Source organism: Mustela nigripes, chromosome 9, assembly GCF_022355385.1.
Source record: "Mustela nigripes isolate SB6536 chromosome 9, MUSNIG.SB6536, whole genome shotgun sequence".
NCBI lineage: Eukaryota > Metazoa > Chordata > Mammalia > Carnivora > Mustelidae > Mustela > Mustela nigripes.
This window is the reverse complement of record NC_081565.1, coordinates 74046421-74064684: the sequence shown is the minus strand read 5'-3', so window position 1 is coordinate 74064684 and position 18264 is coordinate 74046421. Positions and strand designations below refer to the sequence as shown.

Sequence of the window (18264 nt, the reverse complement as noted above, 5' to 3'; positions counted from 1 at the left end):
AAAACTGACCTTCTCAACACAGTAGACCTCTTTAAAGGAAGTTCTATAAACCTTTATGCAGTGAGAGAAGTGAGTGAGTTGTAGTTGACTAAAAGGTAGTATTCATACTTAGCATTTCTTTTCTTTCCAAGTTTCAGATTTGAGGATTAAAGGGTCTTTGAATTGGGGGAGGGGGCGCAGAGTGCTTCGTGCCTGCTACAAGATTAGCCTGAGATTTTTCACATGGTTGAAGATATGTGGGAGGACCCATAGGTTTGTTCAAACAGTCCCTGTAATCTAGGATTGGTGAAAGAGGGGGCCTGAGACGAAAGGTTGAAGTGAGAGATGTGAGTCCTCGTTAGCTTGTTCCTGCCAGGAGCCAGCTCTGTAATGTAATCCCTTAACTTAAAGTATGTATTTCTTTAAAAAAAAAAAAAAAAAAATCTGGTTGTACCTAGAATTGATGTTTCAACCAGAAAGAAGAGCTGGGAAAGTAAAAGCCTTTGAAGAAAGGATTAAATAGAATTATTATAGACAGAATGCATTTTTTTCCTCTCAAGGTGGGAAAATAATTTTAAAAGGCTTTTTTGAGGTAGGTTGATAAGCTTATTGCATGGAGCCTTGGAAGCATTCTAAAGCATTAATTACCTGAAAGTTCTCCAAGATATTAGCTAATAATAGGTTCTGCAAATTTTTTCCATTGTGTATAAAGTGCCTTATATATTTGACTCTAGAAGTACATTCATCTTTTTAAAATTTCATTTTATTTTTTCAGTGTTCCAAGATTCATCGTTTATGCACCACACCCAGTGCTCCGTGCAATATGAGCCTGCCTTAATACCCCCAACCAGGCCCTCCTAAACTCCACCCCCCTCCCCTCCAAAACCTTCTGTTTCTCAGAGTCCACAGTCTCTCTTGGTTCATTCGTTTTTTTCTAACATAAATATGTTGTGCTATAAATTTCCCACTAAGCATTGTTTTTGCTACGTCACACAGATTTTGTTATGTTGTGTTGTATTTTCATTCTCATTCACCTCAAAATACTACCTGATTTCTTCTGAGATTATTTGATGCATGGATTATATAGTAGTATGCTAATTTCCAAGCATTTAGAAATATTCTTTCTGTTACTGGTTTCTCATTTAATTTCATTATGATCTAATAATGTACTTTGTATGATTTCAGTTCTTTTATATTCCTCAAGGTTTTTTATGACTCAGAATATAGTGTCTCTTGGTATAGTGTCTCTTGGTTAATGTTTTATGGGTACTTGCAATGAATGTATATCTTGCTACATAAGTGCCTTTATTCTACAGTGGATTCTTTTTTGTTTTTCCCCCAGTGGTGTATTGTTTGTAACAAAAGGAACATTTGGACAGCTTACCTGTGAGTGGCAGTATAGTTTTGATGAGTTTACCAAGGAGCCATTCATTGTTCATGGGAGAAGATTACGCATTGAAGCAAAGGTATGTTGAATAGATTTTTTTTTTGAAAACTTGGAACTGAAAATAACGCACTGAGATGGTCCTCTACTTCCCATCTCTTTGATAGACATCGTTTTGTCTTACTATGGTTTTCCTTTACACCATCTGTCTTACTCAGGCTTAAAGAAGAGCAAGCCAGGCCAAGAAAACATACCGGACTCTGTGTTTTGCATTGACAGTAATGTTCCTGGGCCTTGGCTTTCTAGAACCCCAACTTCCCACTGCTGTCCAAGACACGAAAATGAGAAAATCATTTGTATACCTCAAAATCCCTAGTGGTTCCATACAAAATGTTTTTCCCTGAAAATCCTAAAAAAAAAACAGACTCTTGAAAACTTGCCTCTCTCTAACAGACAGTTATTGGTACTTCTTTTTCTTTTTATAGGTATTAACTTCCCAATTCCATTCTAATCTTGAGGGCAAAGGCCATCTCTCACTCTGCATTGATTACTAACATGGCACCCAGTACTTGAATGTAGATATAATGAATTGCTAGTCATTTGGTAAATCAGCAGAGACACAGTATCCATTTTAAGTCTTAAAGATTCCACAAAGTATTTTCAGCGATACAAAGAAGTACAAGATACTTGGCCCCAAGGTATTTGACCAGATACCTTTGCATAGGAACACTTTGGCACTGGCTGTATTAGTAGGAAATACTGTAAATGATACAGCCCAAGTAAGTTTTGTTCTTTGTTGTTTTTATTTTGATTTTGAGGGATTTAACTGCCTCCTGTAACTGAAAGTCTTAAAAGTCTGCATCTGCTAGTTAAGATATGCTCCAGTGATGTCATTAGCGGTTACTCTGTCTCCCTTCCTCTCCTCCTTCATTCTCTCCTTTGCCACTCTCACTTCTAGGTCCTACTTTCCTCATTGTTGGCTTCATGGTCAAGTCGGCCAGCAGATGTTCCAGGTTTATATCCTACTAGCTCAGCAGCGTGAAAGCTTCTCACTGGGTTTCACTGGGCCACCTTTGGTCACGTGCCTGAGCCAGTCATTTTGGTTAGAGAGCCTGTATGAGCCAGCTGGCCAGGTGAGGGTCATGGGATCACCATGGTGTTTCCGAGAAGGAAGGGTCGCTCTATCTGAAGTATTTGGAGTGAGAGAAGGTGAGAAATATTACCCAAAGGAGATTCAAAAGTTGTTGCTTGAAGAAGGGTCCTTAGACACAGGCAGGCAGAAACAGACGTTTTCTGGGCTAGCCTGTAGTTCATAACTGCCCCAGGGCCTTGTGTTTAACCACTGAAGATCATGTCTCTAGTCTTACCACTCACTCCAAAGACACAGGCAGCTCCTGAGTAGACTGGCTCTTTGTTCTTGAGATCTTCGACCAACTTACACATTGGGAATTTCTCTGATTCAATCACTCAGAAAATGAAAGGCCCTATGGTCTTGTGCAAGGTAATGAATAGTGACTATGCCTATGCCTATGACTTTCTGCCTGTACGCTTGCCTGGCTTTTTTCATATCTTTTTCTCTCTCCAAAGATAAATTTCTTCTTACCGTCTTGGTTTCTTTCCCTTCTCCCTTTTCTTGAAATCTTTAATCAGCAGTTTGTTTTTGTTTTTTTTTGAAGTAAAAGAATCTGTTATCTTCTAGAGTCTGTGTTTACATGGATGTTTGAATTACTTAGAGACATTATTTGATCAAGAGAACCTCACATTGCTTCCCCTGTAGCTCTGCCCATAGTTAATAGAGATAAACATCACCCTCCTTTTTAATCCTGTTACTTCTGTTTACCCTCTCCTGTCCACCATTAGCTCTCCCCACAAACACTGAATAGAACACCAGAGAAGCATAAAAATTGGAGGACAATCAAAAAAAAAAAATAGTAGAGTGCAATAAGCTTAAGTTACATTCTTACTGCATGACGGATTTAAAATGTCAGAAATTACATACATACACAACCCCCTATACAACACACCTGTGTATATTACCTTTTAACTGAACTCATCTTGATTTCATGGCCAGATACCAAGAACTATCTGGAGGGGAGAACACTGCTCTGACTTACCTCCTCATCCTTTGGATAAACCCTGTATGGCTTTGGCAATTGAAATCTCAAAGCTTTTTAACGTAAGCTTAATTATAATGGGTATGGTAGAATTTAGTCTTTTTATTTTTTTTTTCCATTTGTGTTTGAGTCTTCTTGGTTCTTCATTCTTGGCTTTTTTAAAGGTATATGATTTGGGTAAGGTGGACACTTTAAACACAGATTTACAGAACTGTGGCATTTTTTAAATCCTATTTCTACAACTGGATTTTCATTTTAATGAAGTTACTCTCTTTATAGGAGCGGGTGAAGTCTGTGTTTCATGCCAAGGAGTTTGGAAAAATAATTAACTTCAAGACCCCAGAGGATGCTAGGGTAAATATAATGAATCTCTTTACTTAAACAGATAGCAGCTTCTCATTCCAAAGGCATGTAGTAAGTTGGACTGTTTTCTAAAGCAGATAAGTTTTGTTTTTAATTTTGTTTTTGTATTTTTACGGTTTTAGTATATGTAACTAGATGTTTCCTCAAGACTATTTTTCATTACCACCTTTCTCAGTTTCTCAGTAATACATTTTTCATTTACTCTCTGTCACATGTTATTTTACCCCAGAAGGTTGGTTTTTAATCTTCCTGCTCTCCCAGAAACATCCAGAGAAGGCTACTGGGCTCAGTTCTCGTGCTCTGTTTATCTTAGAGACAGTCCCGCTAAGTTCTTCTTTCATTAATAGAAGCACATAGACCTCTGCGGAAGCATCTCATAATGAGAAAACCCTAATATTGCCTCCGGGGCTTTCATCCTTTACACAGCCCCAGTGGTAATAGATATTTATTGGTAGGAAGATTTGCATTATATTTGCATTTTATTTTTGCAATTTCAGAGCCTTTTAAGATAGAAAATATTTGTATCATGAGAGCACGTAAACTGCCCAAGGAGGTTGCTCTCCAGCTAGCCGCTCTAGAATTCTGTGTAATTACTCCTCCTCCAGCAGTAGAATCCTATATATGGAATCATGAAGATTTGTGACACAGAACTGACATTGTTGGAAGAAAGGTTGCACAGATAGTTTTCACAGTATGTCACAGTTATTCAGCCGGCTGCCAAATGACTCTTCTCTCTCAGGATGATTTATTTTACTTTTCTTATTCTGAAGATGCACATTCAAGTCCAAAGACCTTAGAAAAATATTATTCTTATTAGTAAATCAAACCTGGTACCATTGTCTCTGAACTTCTGGACTATTTAACTGAGGCGAGTAATGTCTTAGGCAGGATGAATGTAATTATTGGCCATGAGTATACACCTAACCGAAATAGAAAGCCAACTTCTAAATTTATACTCATTACATTTTGAGTTTCATTGCAAGTTCTTGAAATAAGCAAATGTTGATTTATTTCCCCGCAACAGTGGATCCTCACAAAACTAGAAGAGGCAAGAGAACCTTCCCCGAGATTCTGATGGAGAACACTGCCTGAAGAGACACAGCAATAAATTATTAGAGTTTCAACCTTGTACCTTCCACAACCAGTTTGGGAAGTATAGTACGGAAGCAATTCCAAGTACTAAAGAAATTAAAACACACACACACACATACACACACACACACACACACAAAATCGGTTACAATCAGGTAAAACAATCATGTGATTAAACTATTTCAACTCAGTGGGGATCCAGTTGGTTTTCTAACTTGAATCATGCATCTAGTTAAAATTCTTCTACTTTATAAAAGAAGCATTTCTTTTATGAATCTTAAATATTTGCTCCAAGTGGTTCTCTGCAGTGTGGAGAAATTGCCCATATTGTGCACACCCCCATGGAACTAAGGTTAATGTTTCTGGTTTGTATTTTAAACTTCTATCATGCTTATTTCAGACTCCCTAAATCAGTGACAGGAAAATGATCAAATCAAACATAGCCTCAGTGGTATCAAGAGAACCTTAGTGGTGGTTTCTTTAGAAACATGAAATTCTTTTTACAGATAAATATTTTGGTATTATTTTCCTTATTTTTTTATAAAGGATGTGTTTGAATTATACTTCCATAGCATGACTATGAAAACAACCTTTTTTAATATAAAACAGATTGAATAATACCCCTTCAAGCTTCATCTTAAGAAAGGCTGGAAGAAATGAGTATCAGACCCAAAAAGGAAGAGCCCCTTTCAGAACTTTGAAGCCTTAGAAATACTTCCTCATGCCAACATCATGGGATCTACTTGGTGTACCCAAGTCACGTTTTTAACAGATTGCTGACTTTAATGGAAAATTCCTGAAGCCTTAATAATACCAACTCTCCATTCACTGATAGTGTGAAATAGAATTCCCACCATCTGACATACAAGTTATGCTTCAGAACAGACAGCCCTTCTTGTAAGTAAATGTCTCTACCCTGAAGAGTCGATTACCTGTTTTGTTGACAGAAGATTGGGAATTGCTGCTGTGTTTTCTCTACAGTTATTTAAATGAGAATCACTTTTGAAAGCTTGTCAGGACAGAAATCATGGGCTATGCATTCGTTAAAAAAAGGTCACGGGTTTTTTTTCTTGGTTTTTGTCCAAGATCCTTGTACCTTAATATTAATGGACTTTTTCAAGTAAAAGGGGATGAATATATGATTGTGAAACCATGAAGAGAATGATCCAGTGTCTTATTTAGTTATCGAATAATGCAGAGTATTTGATGCATGTCGTATGTGCCATGAAATTATTATAAACTGTTTCTGGGATTGGAGACTCTGTATAGTCAGTGATTGTGAAATTCTTCTCAGGGTCTTCAAACCCTTGCTTTGTTGTAAAAGCTAAAATAAACAGCATGCCAGACTGTAATTGTATTTCTTCCTGTCCGAATCCTACTGGTTTTCCTTTGAAGTTGTAGAAACACATTGTTTATTATCAATTATTTCCCTCAGGATGCTTTTTTCTTTGCCGAACATAAATTGACTCAAAAGATGGCAAATTTCATATCCCATGGTAGTGCGTACTCCCATGATGTCTTTGGTTCAGAGCAACATAGACATTTTCTCTGTTGCTCAGCTCCTCTGATTTCACATACATTAAAATTAAAACTAAAAGTAGTGGCCAGAAAACTTCCATCAGATTGTCGCCATTTGAAATGTTGCTTTACTGGAGTTCCATTCGGTGCCATTAACCAAATACCTCTTTACCTACTACAGTTTCATGATTTCATTCTCAGAAAAGATACAGACACATAAGTTCTTTGGTGTTCCATGGTAAAGGAGAAAAGCCGAAAAGAGTAAGCAAAGATTTTTTTTTTTAGTATCCTCTGGAGAGCAGCACGGAATGGGTCTTGTAACTAGTACATATGCAAAGCCAACCTGCCTGTTTTTTCTGTGTTAACTTACCAACGAGGACCTAGAAATATCTTTTATTTTTGAGAAGTGGTCTACCCATCATCAACGCCTCCTGTCACTTTATTTCTAGAGTAGGAAGACCCACAATTACAAGAAGAGTCGTTTATCAATTGTCTTAGGAGGTTGTCTTCATCTAAATAAGCCACATCAGTAGATGGCTAGATGAAGAGCCAGTCTTTTTAGCATAACATTTTATAATTATGTGTTTGATTCTATATTTGTGAACATTACAGAGTCCATGATCTGACTCTATTTGAAAATAATCTTCTCTGAATTCTATTTAACATTTAATGGATCTCTGTTTGAGAGCTTTAAGCTACTTCTGGCCGGTTGGTAGGTGCTATGGAGTGAGATCCCAAGTATTGTGTCCCTTCTCCATGTAGTTAGCTTGAGCCCCAGCCCCTTACTTCTAGCCCAGCATCTAGTCTGTCCGTGATGATTGTGTAAATCCCAACACAGAGTATCTGTTCCCTGACAACTCTCCTCTGAAAAATTATGATCATTGGAAATAGCAACTTTGATTTCTGGTCCAACGAGAAGCTTCTGATTTCTTCACATTTACAAAATGACTGAACCCAAGAGCATGTGCACTTCTCTGTTGGCTTCCCTCTTACTGTGTATGTACTGGCTGCTTTTTCCCTAGAATTAACAAGACCTTGGGATTTCTCCTGGGCTCAGTTTAACACAACCCAAGTTATTTTCTGATCCCTAAATAATCATTAGCTGCTCTAGGCAGTCCTTCCCTGGTCCACCACCCTCCACAATCCTAACCCGTGACTAAACGGTCCTGTGGCCTCCAAATAAGTTAGGAATTCCTTCTTAATTATTTCCATCATAATTCGCTTGTGTTTTTATGATGACAATAACGGTAGCTTTTCCCAGTGGATATATATGCGTCTAGCTTATCTCTTTGAAATATCGTGGTATTTTATTCCTGTCTGATAAAAATACTAAAGACTCAGTGCTGAATTTTCTGCACCTCAGTTACTCAGTCACCACTTGCCAGTGTTAAGTGAGTCCTCAGACCAAGTCTCGGCCCATGTATTAAAAAGCCTGGGACAGAAGATGCTAGGCTAATTTGCTATAGCAAATTTGCTATAAGCAAATTAGCCTATAACTGCTTATAGCAGTTGGAACTGGGTGCCCGGTCACTGCAGATAGAAGTAGCCATTTGGAACTGGATGTTTTCCTGTTCCTGCCAACACAGTTGAGAGAAATTTGTCTGGGTTCCGAGGCCATTGCTTTTTACCTTTTCTCAAGATCAGTCCAAATCCTCAAGGACAGTGGTTTTCAAGCTGTAGGTCTTAACCCATTAGTGGGCCATAAAACCAATTTCACATCTCAAGGCCAGCATAGCTTTAAAGTGGAATAGAAATGAAAATAAGAGAACATTGCATGTAACAAGGTTAAATTGTTTCCTGAGATGTTTCCTAAATAGTTTATACGCTATGTGTACTCTGTCACAATAGAAAATGTTATTTTCTATTGTGAATTGCATTTTTTTTTAAAAAGGGCAAAACAAAAAACCTTGAGAAAAACTGCTGTGGGAGGCGTGGGCCACACACTGATTGTTGGAACAATCTGGACAGTGTGGAACCTGGCCTTAGAGAAGGAGCAGCAGATCCACAGCTCAGGGCATCTTCAGCTTGTGAGCACCGTCTTTTTCTTTGGAGGGAGAAGATAGGATGGCTCTTGTTTTGCTTTTTATGAGATATTTTCCTTTCCTGATGTATATCCGATGCCCTCAGGTACCAGAAAAAGCAAAGTTAGATCTGCAGACAGCACCCCAAAAAGTCCACAGGCTTTTAACTAGAGATATTTAACCAGAGATATTTCAACCTGTCTCCCACTAATCCTCTTCCTAGGATCGGGCACAGCAGTTCTCTCCTTTTATGAGCTTGCTCATCTGGCGTCCCTGTGATGCACTGGAAGGTGGTAAAGGCCCTTAAAAATGGGGAGCTTAGCTACAGGTGACACTTCTGTAGGGTCTGAGTACGTGTTCTCTGGAAGGTGTTATCCACATGCCGGTGCCTTGCCGTTGAGTGAAGTAAGTGGGTTTCTTCCTTTCTTTAGATTCCAGGTAGGAATAACCTGCATTCCTTATTCAAGGTTCAGGACAAAATTCATTCAGTCTCAGTGTTTTCCATGCTATTGCCCAGTATCCCCTGTAGCTCCTTCACATGCCTTGAAAGAAGGCCCTTCACCCAGGGCTTTGAAATCCTACCCGACTGCTGATGCTGACCAGTCAAGCCGCGTTGAATCAGTTGAACTGTGTATGGTTCGTTGACTCTGTAGTTTTGGTCATTGGCCAATACAACTGTGAATGAAGACCTTCGCTCATGCTTTTCTTTCTGGCACAATTGGTATAAAGAAATACTTGTTTCAAGCTGATTCTGCAAGCCGGCCACCCCACAGGCCAAGAAGATGCTGTATCCTCCTTCGTGTTTCTTTAATTAAAACCTTTTCTACTTTATTTCCTATTTTGTAAAAAAAAGAAAAAAGAAAAAAAAAGTGATGTCATTAAAAAAAAAAAGTTTTACTTTAGAAGTATGGATTCTTTTTAAAAAGCATAATAGCATTTTCCAAAAAAAAAAAAAAAAATCATCTTGGTTACCCAAATAGCTATATAACAAATGTAACTTCAAATTTTATAGTTTGATATGTGTGTACTTAAATTTTTTATGACTTTATACAATATAAATGAACATGTACTCTAGTTTAATATCCACAATGATATGATCTGTCGATCTGAAAACGCTGTCACTGAACACTCACTATGTGCTGTTCTGATACCTCAATAATGCTTCCCTTCCAGTGAGGTCCTATAACAAGAAATCCTATGAGAGTTCCACAATAAAAAGTCTAACAATCAGTACTATACCTAGAACTGCTGGAAAGCCCCCCTGTCACTTATTATGTCATCATACTGTCGGTGTCCATTGGCTACCCGAAAGTTCTATTTAGGGGGTGAAAAAGACTCAAAAATGTAGATTACATTGAAATGTTCTGAGTATCAATAATTGTATACACAAACTATTACAAATCATACCTGGAGCTTCTTTCAAGGTTGGGTAGATTGTTACACACTTTTAGAAAAATGATCATCTCTGTATGTGAATAAGTGTATGACAAAGGAAAATGGGTTTTTCAGGGAATACGCACTTCCTTACTAATACTCCCTTAATAATAGTTCTGTTGACCAAATAGTCTGTGCTTCTTTGGGATGCTTACAGTTCTTTGGTAAAAATATGGTTATTGATGATGTTCATTTTTAAAATATCTATTTCTGCATCACTGCAATATTTCCTTCACTTCTGTGTTCCTTATACGCCTAACGTGGGCTCCAGACCAGTTGCCTATTACAGTCTCTGCCTTTTTTTTTAAATGTTGATAATTTATAAACAGAAACATTTATAGTGAAGTTCCTCCTCTTGAAACTGAACTTGGTCTTTTTTCCTTTTTCCTGAAAGTTGATTAGCCATACTCACTAATGACTTTTTTCCTTAAAAAAAAAAAAAAAAATCATTAATTTTTGCCCTTGGTAGAATGAGGTTTCTTGGTCAGATGACTCCTCAGGGGTAATGTATACTTTTTCCAATAAAAGGGGTCAAGTAAAATTTTCTCATCTTCAGTCTTCCTCTGTGTGTAGTTGTTGGGTAGGACCAGAAACATGACCAGGAAGTCCTCCCTCACCTCTCTAAACTCTCTCTCTTGGGGGCCTACATAAATGTGGATAACAAAGAGATTGGCTAAACTCTGATTTTTCTAGAAGACAGCATTCCAGCCCAGCATGGTCCTTGCAAACTAAAAACCTGTTGGTTAATACTTTGTAAATTGTTAAGCAAAGCACCAAGACTGTGCCTCTCAACCTCAGCAAACTTCCAATGGCTCGTTTCCTCGGTAAGTGATGGGCACAATTTGAAGGAAGGGGTAGGAGAGAATATTTTTACTTGCATAATTAATTAATATTTGGCAGAGATAATTACTTTGCCTCTGATACGGAGAGTTCATCCTTTGCATGACTTAAGAAAATACTTTGTTATTACTATTCTCTGTTCTGGTTTATTAGATAGCCTTCCTGCTACTGGATTGATTAAAAGCCCATCATTTTCTTAACATGCTTTGTCAGCTGAAGGTAAGTTAAAAATAACAATTCAGGTACGCCTGGGTGGCTCAGTGGGTTAAGCTGCTGCCTTCGGCTCAGGGCATGATCTCAGGGTCCTGGGATTGAGTCCCACATCGGGCTCTCTGCTCAGCAGGGGTTTGCTTCCCTTCCCCTCTCTCTCTGCCTGCCTCTCTGCCTACTTGTGATCTCTGTCAAATAAATAAATAAAATCTTAAAAAAAAAAACAATTCAGTGCTAGCAAGAACTTAAAAAACGAAATCCTACATTAATTCCCTTGAATACTGGTGGTCTTGAGCGTGTAGCGTAAGTTCAGTAATGATCAGAAGCAGTTCCTAATCTTCAGTGCGCCCTGTCTTTCCCCTCCTCCCTACGGCTCTCCTTTTTGTTTGTTCCTAGTTGCCCCTTAGAGCTGCTTCCCCATCTCTGTGCTCTCTTGGGCAAAGGTATCTTGGCTCTTCTTTTCCTAGACCCTCACTGTTCCAGCTAATTTTTTAGCATTTTGTCAGGTTCCACAAAAACTGTTGCTTTGCATTCATTTCTTGAGGGAAGGTTGGCTTTTGCAGTTTAGTGTTGCTGCGGTAGAACCGCGAGCTGGAGGAATAATTCCTGTTTTCCCAGCAGTGATGCTCTTCTGCTCTTTACCTGCTTCACGGTTGCAAGTGTCCAGCAGGATGAGAACCGGTCTGTGCTCTCACTGGCTAACGAAAAGGCTCAGTGCGGTTACAGGAGCGCTGAAGCGTAACAGGCGTAGCTGTTGGAGTGTGTTTCCCAGACTGATTGGAGATCAGACCCATCACACCTTAAATCCCTAAGTGACTGTGCTGTATATGTTTTTGTACGTGTGCTCAGACCTTCAAATAAAAAGCAAACACAAAGCCACACCAGGCCTCTAGCTTGGCGTATTCTACGCTTCCCAGGTGATTCTGTTTCTGCTTTACTGGGCCAGCTACTAGGGGAACCCTAACACAACATGATAATGAATGCAGAAGACCTCAAAAAGGAGAATGAAGGGAAGTAGACCACGTCCCCAAGCATGCCTCTTTGGCATAAGAATTGTTTTTAAGGAACAACAGACACAGCAAAAGCAGGGGTTACCTTTTGTAATGAAATTAGTAAGCAAATCTCCATTTGTAAGGGTGTCTCCCTCTCTGTATTAAAAGGAGGAGGACCCTCAATCACAAGAAATGCTTATGAGGAGGAGCCCAACTTACATCTGCATGTCGACCTTACCATACATTTCCTTGTAGCTCCCCATAATTGGCCTGTCCCACCCCCAACACCTTTCTCGTGTGGGGAGAAAAGTAGGGTGATAGCCTGGCCCATTTTAGAGGGTTACTCAGTTTTCCTGCGTTTCTCCCATGTTTACAGAAGGTGTACACATTATTAAACTGTTTTTCTCCTGTTAATCTATCTTTTATTACAGGGATGGGATCCCCACCCAACAATCTAGAAAACAAGAGGGGAAGTTATTCTTCCTCCCCTAGAGTTTGGTGACCCATCATGGACTTGCTGAAACAGCATACTCCCCCTGGAGCCTGCAGACAGGATCCTGGAAAACTGGCAGAAGCTGGCAAAGGGTAAGAGAAGCCTTACCAACATAGCTCCCCTAGCTGTCTCTCTGTGCCTAGTTGAGAGAGGAAGGGAAAATTTCACCTTCTTCATTCTTTACAAATTTCCATTACCAGGAGAAAATATTTGCATGAACAGTTCTTTGTGTGTAGAGACTCTGGTAAAGATTCTTCTTGTTGATCCCTTGTTTTCTGTTGGTCCCTTTCTTTCCAAAGACGGTCGTTGTTTTCTGTTGTCTCTTGTGTGTCATTTGTCGGAAAAAGGAGAACGATAGGCCAGACATTTTCCTTTCATTTTTGTGTCTTGAGAGCTTGGCTTTTTGACCAGTGAGAGTACTTCCTTGGTCTCCACTAGAGGGAAGATGCAAGTATGGGTTTAAACGTGACAGCCAGCCAGATAGGCTGGGGATCCAGGACATGAAGTGAGAAGCCACTGTGCCAGCTCTCAGGGGAGTTTATCTTAGGGGTTCCCAGTCCATAAGGGACGAGTTTTCTCAACCTTCATTGTCTCGGTGCCAGAAAAATCCCATTCTAGCAGCATGTGTCGAGGATCTAGAACTGGAGGTGTCTCACCTTCTCATGGGATACAAAAGACATCCTTTCACTATATCATTCTTATGGCCTGTGACAAGGGAAGGTCTTTGCTTTCTTACATTAACCCTAACAGTGAACTTCCCGGATTTGTAAGGACTGCATCTTTTCCAGCATAGGGTAGGATACCTCTTGTCTGCCCAAAGAGGGCACCTCTTGCATCCATGGTTAAGCCATAAAATAGGCTTATGAGTTTGAGTCCCTTTGGAGGTTAATACAAGATTCTACTCATCAATAGCCAGATGATGACTCATTTGAATTGGAAAGACTTAAATATTTGAAAAAAAAATTTTTAGATCTCAATCTAAATGGTTGCCTCACCGGTATCTAGAAAAGGATCAAACTGAAAAGAGGACATGGAGGAATATAGCATCAGCCTCAAGGACTCTCTTAACAAGAGGAAAGTGCAAAGCACTTTTTCTTCACTTTCAGAAGATTTCTATCAGCTTTAGAGAAGAGGTAGATCAGTGGCCGTTTACAACTCCACTCACAGAGTCCTCGACTGGCTGCTCAGGGGTCATCTTCTCACCCATGTTCATGCTGCAGTGATCGGACAACCCAGCCAGGCCTTTGGGGCAGACTCCCCTCACAGAGGAACTGGATGACCAGAATTTCTCCCAGGCCTTCCTGCAAATGCTCAGGAAATGGATTGGCTAAGGCTGATGTGCGGTGACTGATAAAAGCAACAGTAAGTCTTTTCACCCTAAAGTGAGTTGGTCCCAAGTTGGAGTCTACGCTCAGAAGAGGAGAGCATTCAGAGGTTCTTGTTGAATGTTTCATCTACTCTTCACACGGGTATACTGCGTTAAGCCCTGAAGTTCCTGGACATAGGACTCTTGATTTCCATCTTAGTTGAAATGGAAATCTTCCCCAGTAAGGATATAAAAAAGCAAATCAAAGATAATGTAGTTGGATGGGTGTGTCAGCCCCATAATGCATTCAGGCTCCTCTACTTCTTCGAGGAATTAGAAATACCATCTTTTGTCTTAAAAATCTTTACAAAACTAGGGGCGCCTGGGTGGCTCAGTGGGTTAAGCCGCTGCCTTCGGCTCAGGTCATGATCTCAGGGTCCTGGGATCGAGTCCCACATCGGGCTCTCTGCTCGGCAGGGAGCCTGCTTCGCGCTCTCTCTCTCTCTCTCTCTGCCTGCCTCTCCATCTACTTGTGATTTCTCTCTGTCAAATGAATAAATAAAATCTTTAAAAAAAAAAATAAAAAAAAAAAAAATCTTTACAAAACTAGAAATGCAGTTCTAGAAGCACTACAAAGTCCATCCATCGATACCAATCCCAGAGCCTCCCCTCTTCATCTCAAGATGCTTGCAGTTACTACATAAGATTGGAATATTGGAAATGGAATTGTCCTTCACCTAAGAAAAGGAAAACTTTTAATAGTAATTACTTTAGACTTCTGGTAGTAGGCAAATATGCCCCAAGGGCCCTGGAGACAACTTGGATACTTTCCCTTTTCCTTTGATGTAGATTTTCTACCCCCCATCTTCACTAGGACCTGAGAGCTAGCTCTTCGAAATGAAAACTTTGGGGAGATGATTCTCATTAGAAGGAGAAAAGAAACTTTTTAGAAATTGGGCACATTTTTTTTTTTTAAAGTGGCTTCCATACAAATCTCAGTAAAAAAGCCTTTGCCTTCTGAGTTAGCCATAAGTAAACTTAACTCATTCCATCTTCCAGAAACACAATTTGGATCCAGCTGTTCTTTTTTCTTTTTTTTTTTCCCCTTCTTTAAAATTTTATTTATTTATTTGACAGATCACAAGTAGGTTCCCGATGCAGGGCTTGATCCCAGGACCCTGGGACCATGACCTGAGCCAAAGGCAGAGGCTTAACCCACTGAGCCACCCAGGTGCCCCACCAGCTGTTCTTTTCTAAACTACTGACTTGTGTGTTATTTTACCAGATTCATAGTTAAAATGTTACAACGGCAGGTATAAGGTCACTGTTTGTATCTATGTTTATGTGTGTCTGTGTGTGTTGTAGATAGAATATTTTTTGGGGGGGCCGCCTGGGTGGCTCAGTGGGTTAAGCCTCTACCTTTGGCTCAGGTCATGATCCCAGGGTACTGGAATCAAGCCTCACGTCAGGCTCTCTGCTCAGCAGGGAGCCTGCTTCCTCCTCTTCTCTCCCTGCCTCTCTGCATCTCTATCAAATTTAAAAGAAAAAAAAATTTTTTTTTCTATGATCTCTATCAAATTTAAAAGAAAAAAAATTTTTTTTTTCTTTTTTAACCTCCAGATGGTATTGCCAAAATTAATTTGTAAACTAGCTCTACTCTTGGTTGGCTCAAATTCATGTGATCTGGGAAAATATTCAATAAGTAAAAGCCAGTGTAATTTGGTTAATTGAAATAGGTATGTCTTCAGGATTGTCAGTTTTGTATGTAATGCAGACATACAACTTTTATTCTACCTGGTTTATTAGTCAAATGAGTTCCTTTTACCTGTTATAAAACTTGTCAGCAAGAAAACTAAAAGAATGATGGCCTTAATGTCTTTAGCAATCATCTCAGTATGATTATGAACAAGTGAATTAAGTAGATTTAAGTGGGATTAAAGTTTATAAATGAAATTTTCAACAGTGATATTTTATGACATAGAAGATATGCTTTCAGATCTTTAAAATAGCTTTAAAATAGCTTCCAAAATCTTTTTGGTAATTGTAACCTATAAAATTTTCCCAAGTTAAATGATGGAAATTCATTGGAATATCTAAACTTCCAAATATGATAAAATACTGGAACATTACTGAATGCAGGTTTTTTATATTTTTGGCTTAATACAGAAAAACTAAATATATTTGGGTGTATTAGTAAACATCTTGTACCACACTGAAAAATTATACTATGAAGCAGCATATGCTTCAAAAATTACGGAATGTATTCATAAATTTGCCAAACTACAGTTCATAACTGCTTCTTAGTTCTAGAAATTAAGGTTTCAGAGGGTTGGGAATACTTGTTAACATATGTAATTAAAACCTCTCTGTATGCAAGGGAAGTAAGATGTGGTTTGGGTTCAGAAAATGTATGAGATACAAAGATGCATTCTTGTTACAGGAAAGAGTAGTATCCTGGAGTAGACCGAGTTGTTTCAGAAAAGGAAAGAGGAGAGTAAGGGAAATGAATTGGGTATAGAAAGTTGGGAAGAGAAAACTGTGTATGATTAAGCTAGCTAAAATGGTATGAATTCATACACGTGTAAACATAAACTTTAGCATCAATAGTATACTCGAATAAAACTAAAACTTGGTTTTCTTCCATCTCCTGAAGGTGTAACTGAACCAACTTGAGTTTGTTCCTTGGCCAGTCAAGATAAACAGTACACCCAGTTGGGTTGTTGGACAAAGTAAAATGTGCAGCAAAAAAGGAGTTCACAGGGCATAACCTCCAAAGCTATGACTCCCTGAGTAAGTGTGCATGGGTTCCTTTCCTTTAGGGTTAGGGTGAATATTTTAAAAAGGGGCTCTCTTGGGGCACCTGGGTGGCTCCGTCGGTCAAGTGTCTGACTCTTGATTTTAGCTCCGGTCGTGATCTCAGGGCTGTGAGATCGAGCCCTGTGTCAGGCTCTACTCTGGACATGCTGCCTGCTTAAGACTCTCTCTCTCCCTCTCCTCATCCCCCAGCTCATGGGCACATGCTCACTTGCTCTCTTTCTCAAATAAATCTAAAAAAAGAAAAAAATTCATATCCTCTAAAAAGGATGGATCTCTTGTCCTCAGATGTGGAGGCAGGCATGAGATCCCGCAAGCACTTTAAGGAAAGATGTCTACACTACATTGTATGTTATGTAAATGAGGTTGTGCTCCTCGTTAGGTGGAGATTTTAGTATTACAATGAGGTATAGGTAGTTGTCCATCACTCAAGAGGACACTCTGTGGTCCAAGGGCCCAGGTGTGAGCCAGGGGTTAAGCTCAAGCTGGTTTGGGTGGTGTGGGCCTGCTGGAGGTCTTATCAGGACCTTCCCTGTGCTATTGGCCTCTGCCTGAGTCAATAAACTGGAAAGAAGAGCTTAAGGAGAAATGTAGAACAAAGGTCGCTGAGTACAAGCAAGGGGCTGTAATGGTGAGGGCTTGGGTTCCAGCTGGTAACAAAAAGACAATGTTCTTTCTGACTTTGGTCCGCTCCTGAGAAAAAAACTGTGACAGGTTTTTCTCTACCTTTCAAGCTGACTGGACAGCAAAAGATTTTGTGTTTTACTGAAGTAATTTCCTGTGTTTCATGTTATCTTTATCATCAATTTTTTGATTACTTAAGAAAACCCAGGCTTCTCAAGAGTAAGAGCCCAGTTTTGCTCACAACTATGTAAGCTTCTGTATTTGCCTTTGAAATCTTTTGTCACTTTGGTTAAAATAGGTAATCAAGTATTGCTTCTAAATTCTGGTCAAGTATTCAAAACTATTGAGCTTTTTGAAGAGCTGAAACTCAAATTCTAAATGAAATCATTTAAAAAAGATTTTATGTACTTATTTGAGAGAGGTAGCATGAGAGGGGGGAGGATCAGAGGGAGAACCAGACGCCCTGCTCTAGGGAGCCTGGTGTGGACTCCTCCCGGGCTCCAGGATCACGACCCAAGCCAAAGGCAGTTGCTTCACCAACTGAGCCACAGGCACCCTAAATGAAGTTTTTTTGACCTTGAAATAACTAGGGATGTTCCAGAGGGCCCCTAGAACATCTCAAGATTTGTTTCTCTCCTTGTTAAAAGAGCTATTAAACTAAAAAAAAAAAAAAAAAAGCTATTAAACTAATTAGACTTCTATTAAATTACATGGGAAGCACTCCCAAGTAAGAGATACTAACCTTTGCTTCGGTTGTATTTGTATGGCTACAGGTCATTAACATAAATGTTCCAGAAATTGTAATTCCTAGAAATCTGTTAGGTCGTCACCACTTGTAATTCTACTTATTATCAGTTGCACAATAGTGAACTTTCACTAGATCTTTAGCCACGGCCATTTTTAAAGTGTTGCTATTTATAGGAGTGATGGTCTGCTTTTCCAAGACGGCTTCATAACCAAGGAGATTCATGGAAAAAACTCTGACAAATACAGGTGTCTGATAACTTTCAAATCATCCATTGAACTTCTAAAACTCTATGGAAAAAGTGGAATTACAAAATTGCTAATACGAGACCAAGA

At 39.3% G+C, this 18264-nt stretch overlaps 1 protein-coding gene across 2 annotated transcripts in view; it reads left to right on the top strand.

Annotated features, from left to right (window-relative positions):
- Positions 1-6289, top strand: part of VPS13A (vacuolar protein sorting 13 homolog A) — a 223361-nt gene extending 217072 nt beyond the window's left edge. The window contains exons 70-72 of one of the 2 annotated variants that reach the window (XM_059411819.1): positions 1322-1445; positions 3757-3831; positions 5542-6289. In XM_059411819.1, coding sequence (XP_059267802.1) covers positions 1322-1445; positions 3757-3831; positions 5542-5550 — 208 coding nt within the window. In that variant the 3' untranslated portion in view covers positions 5551-6289. Of the gene's footprint in view, positions 1-1321; positions 1446-3756; positions 3832-4864 lie in introns of both variants that reach the window. The other variant, XM_059411818.1, reaches the window with a different exon arrangement.
- The last annotated feature ends 11975 nt before the right edge of the window (positions 6290-18264 follow it).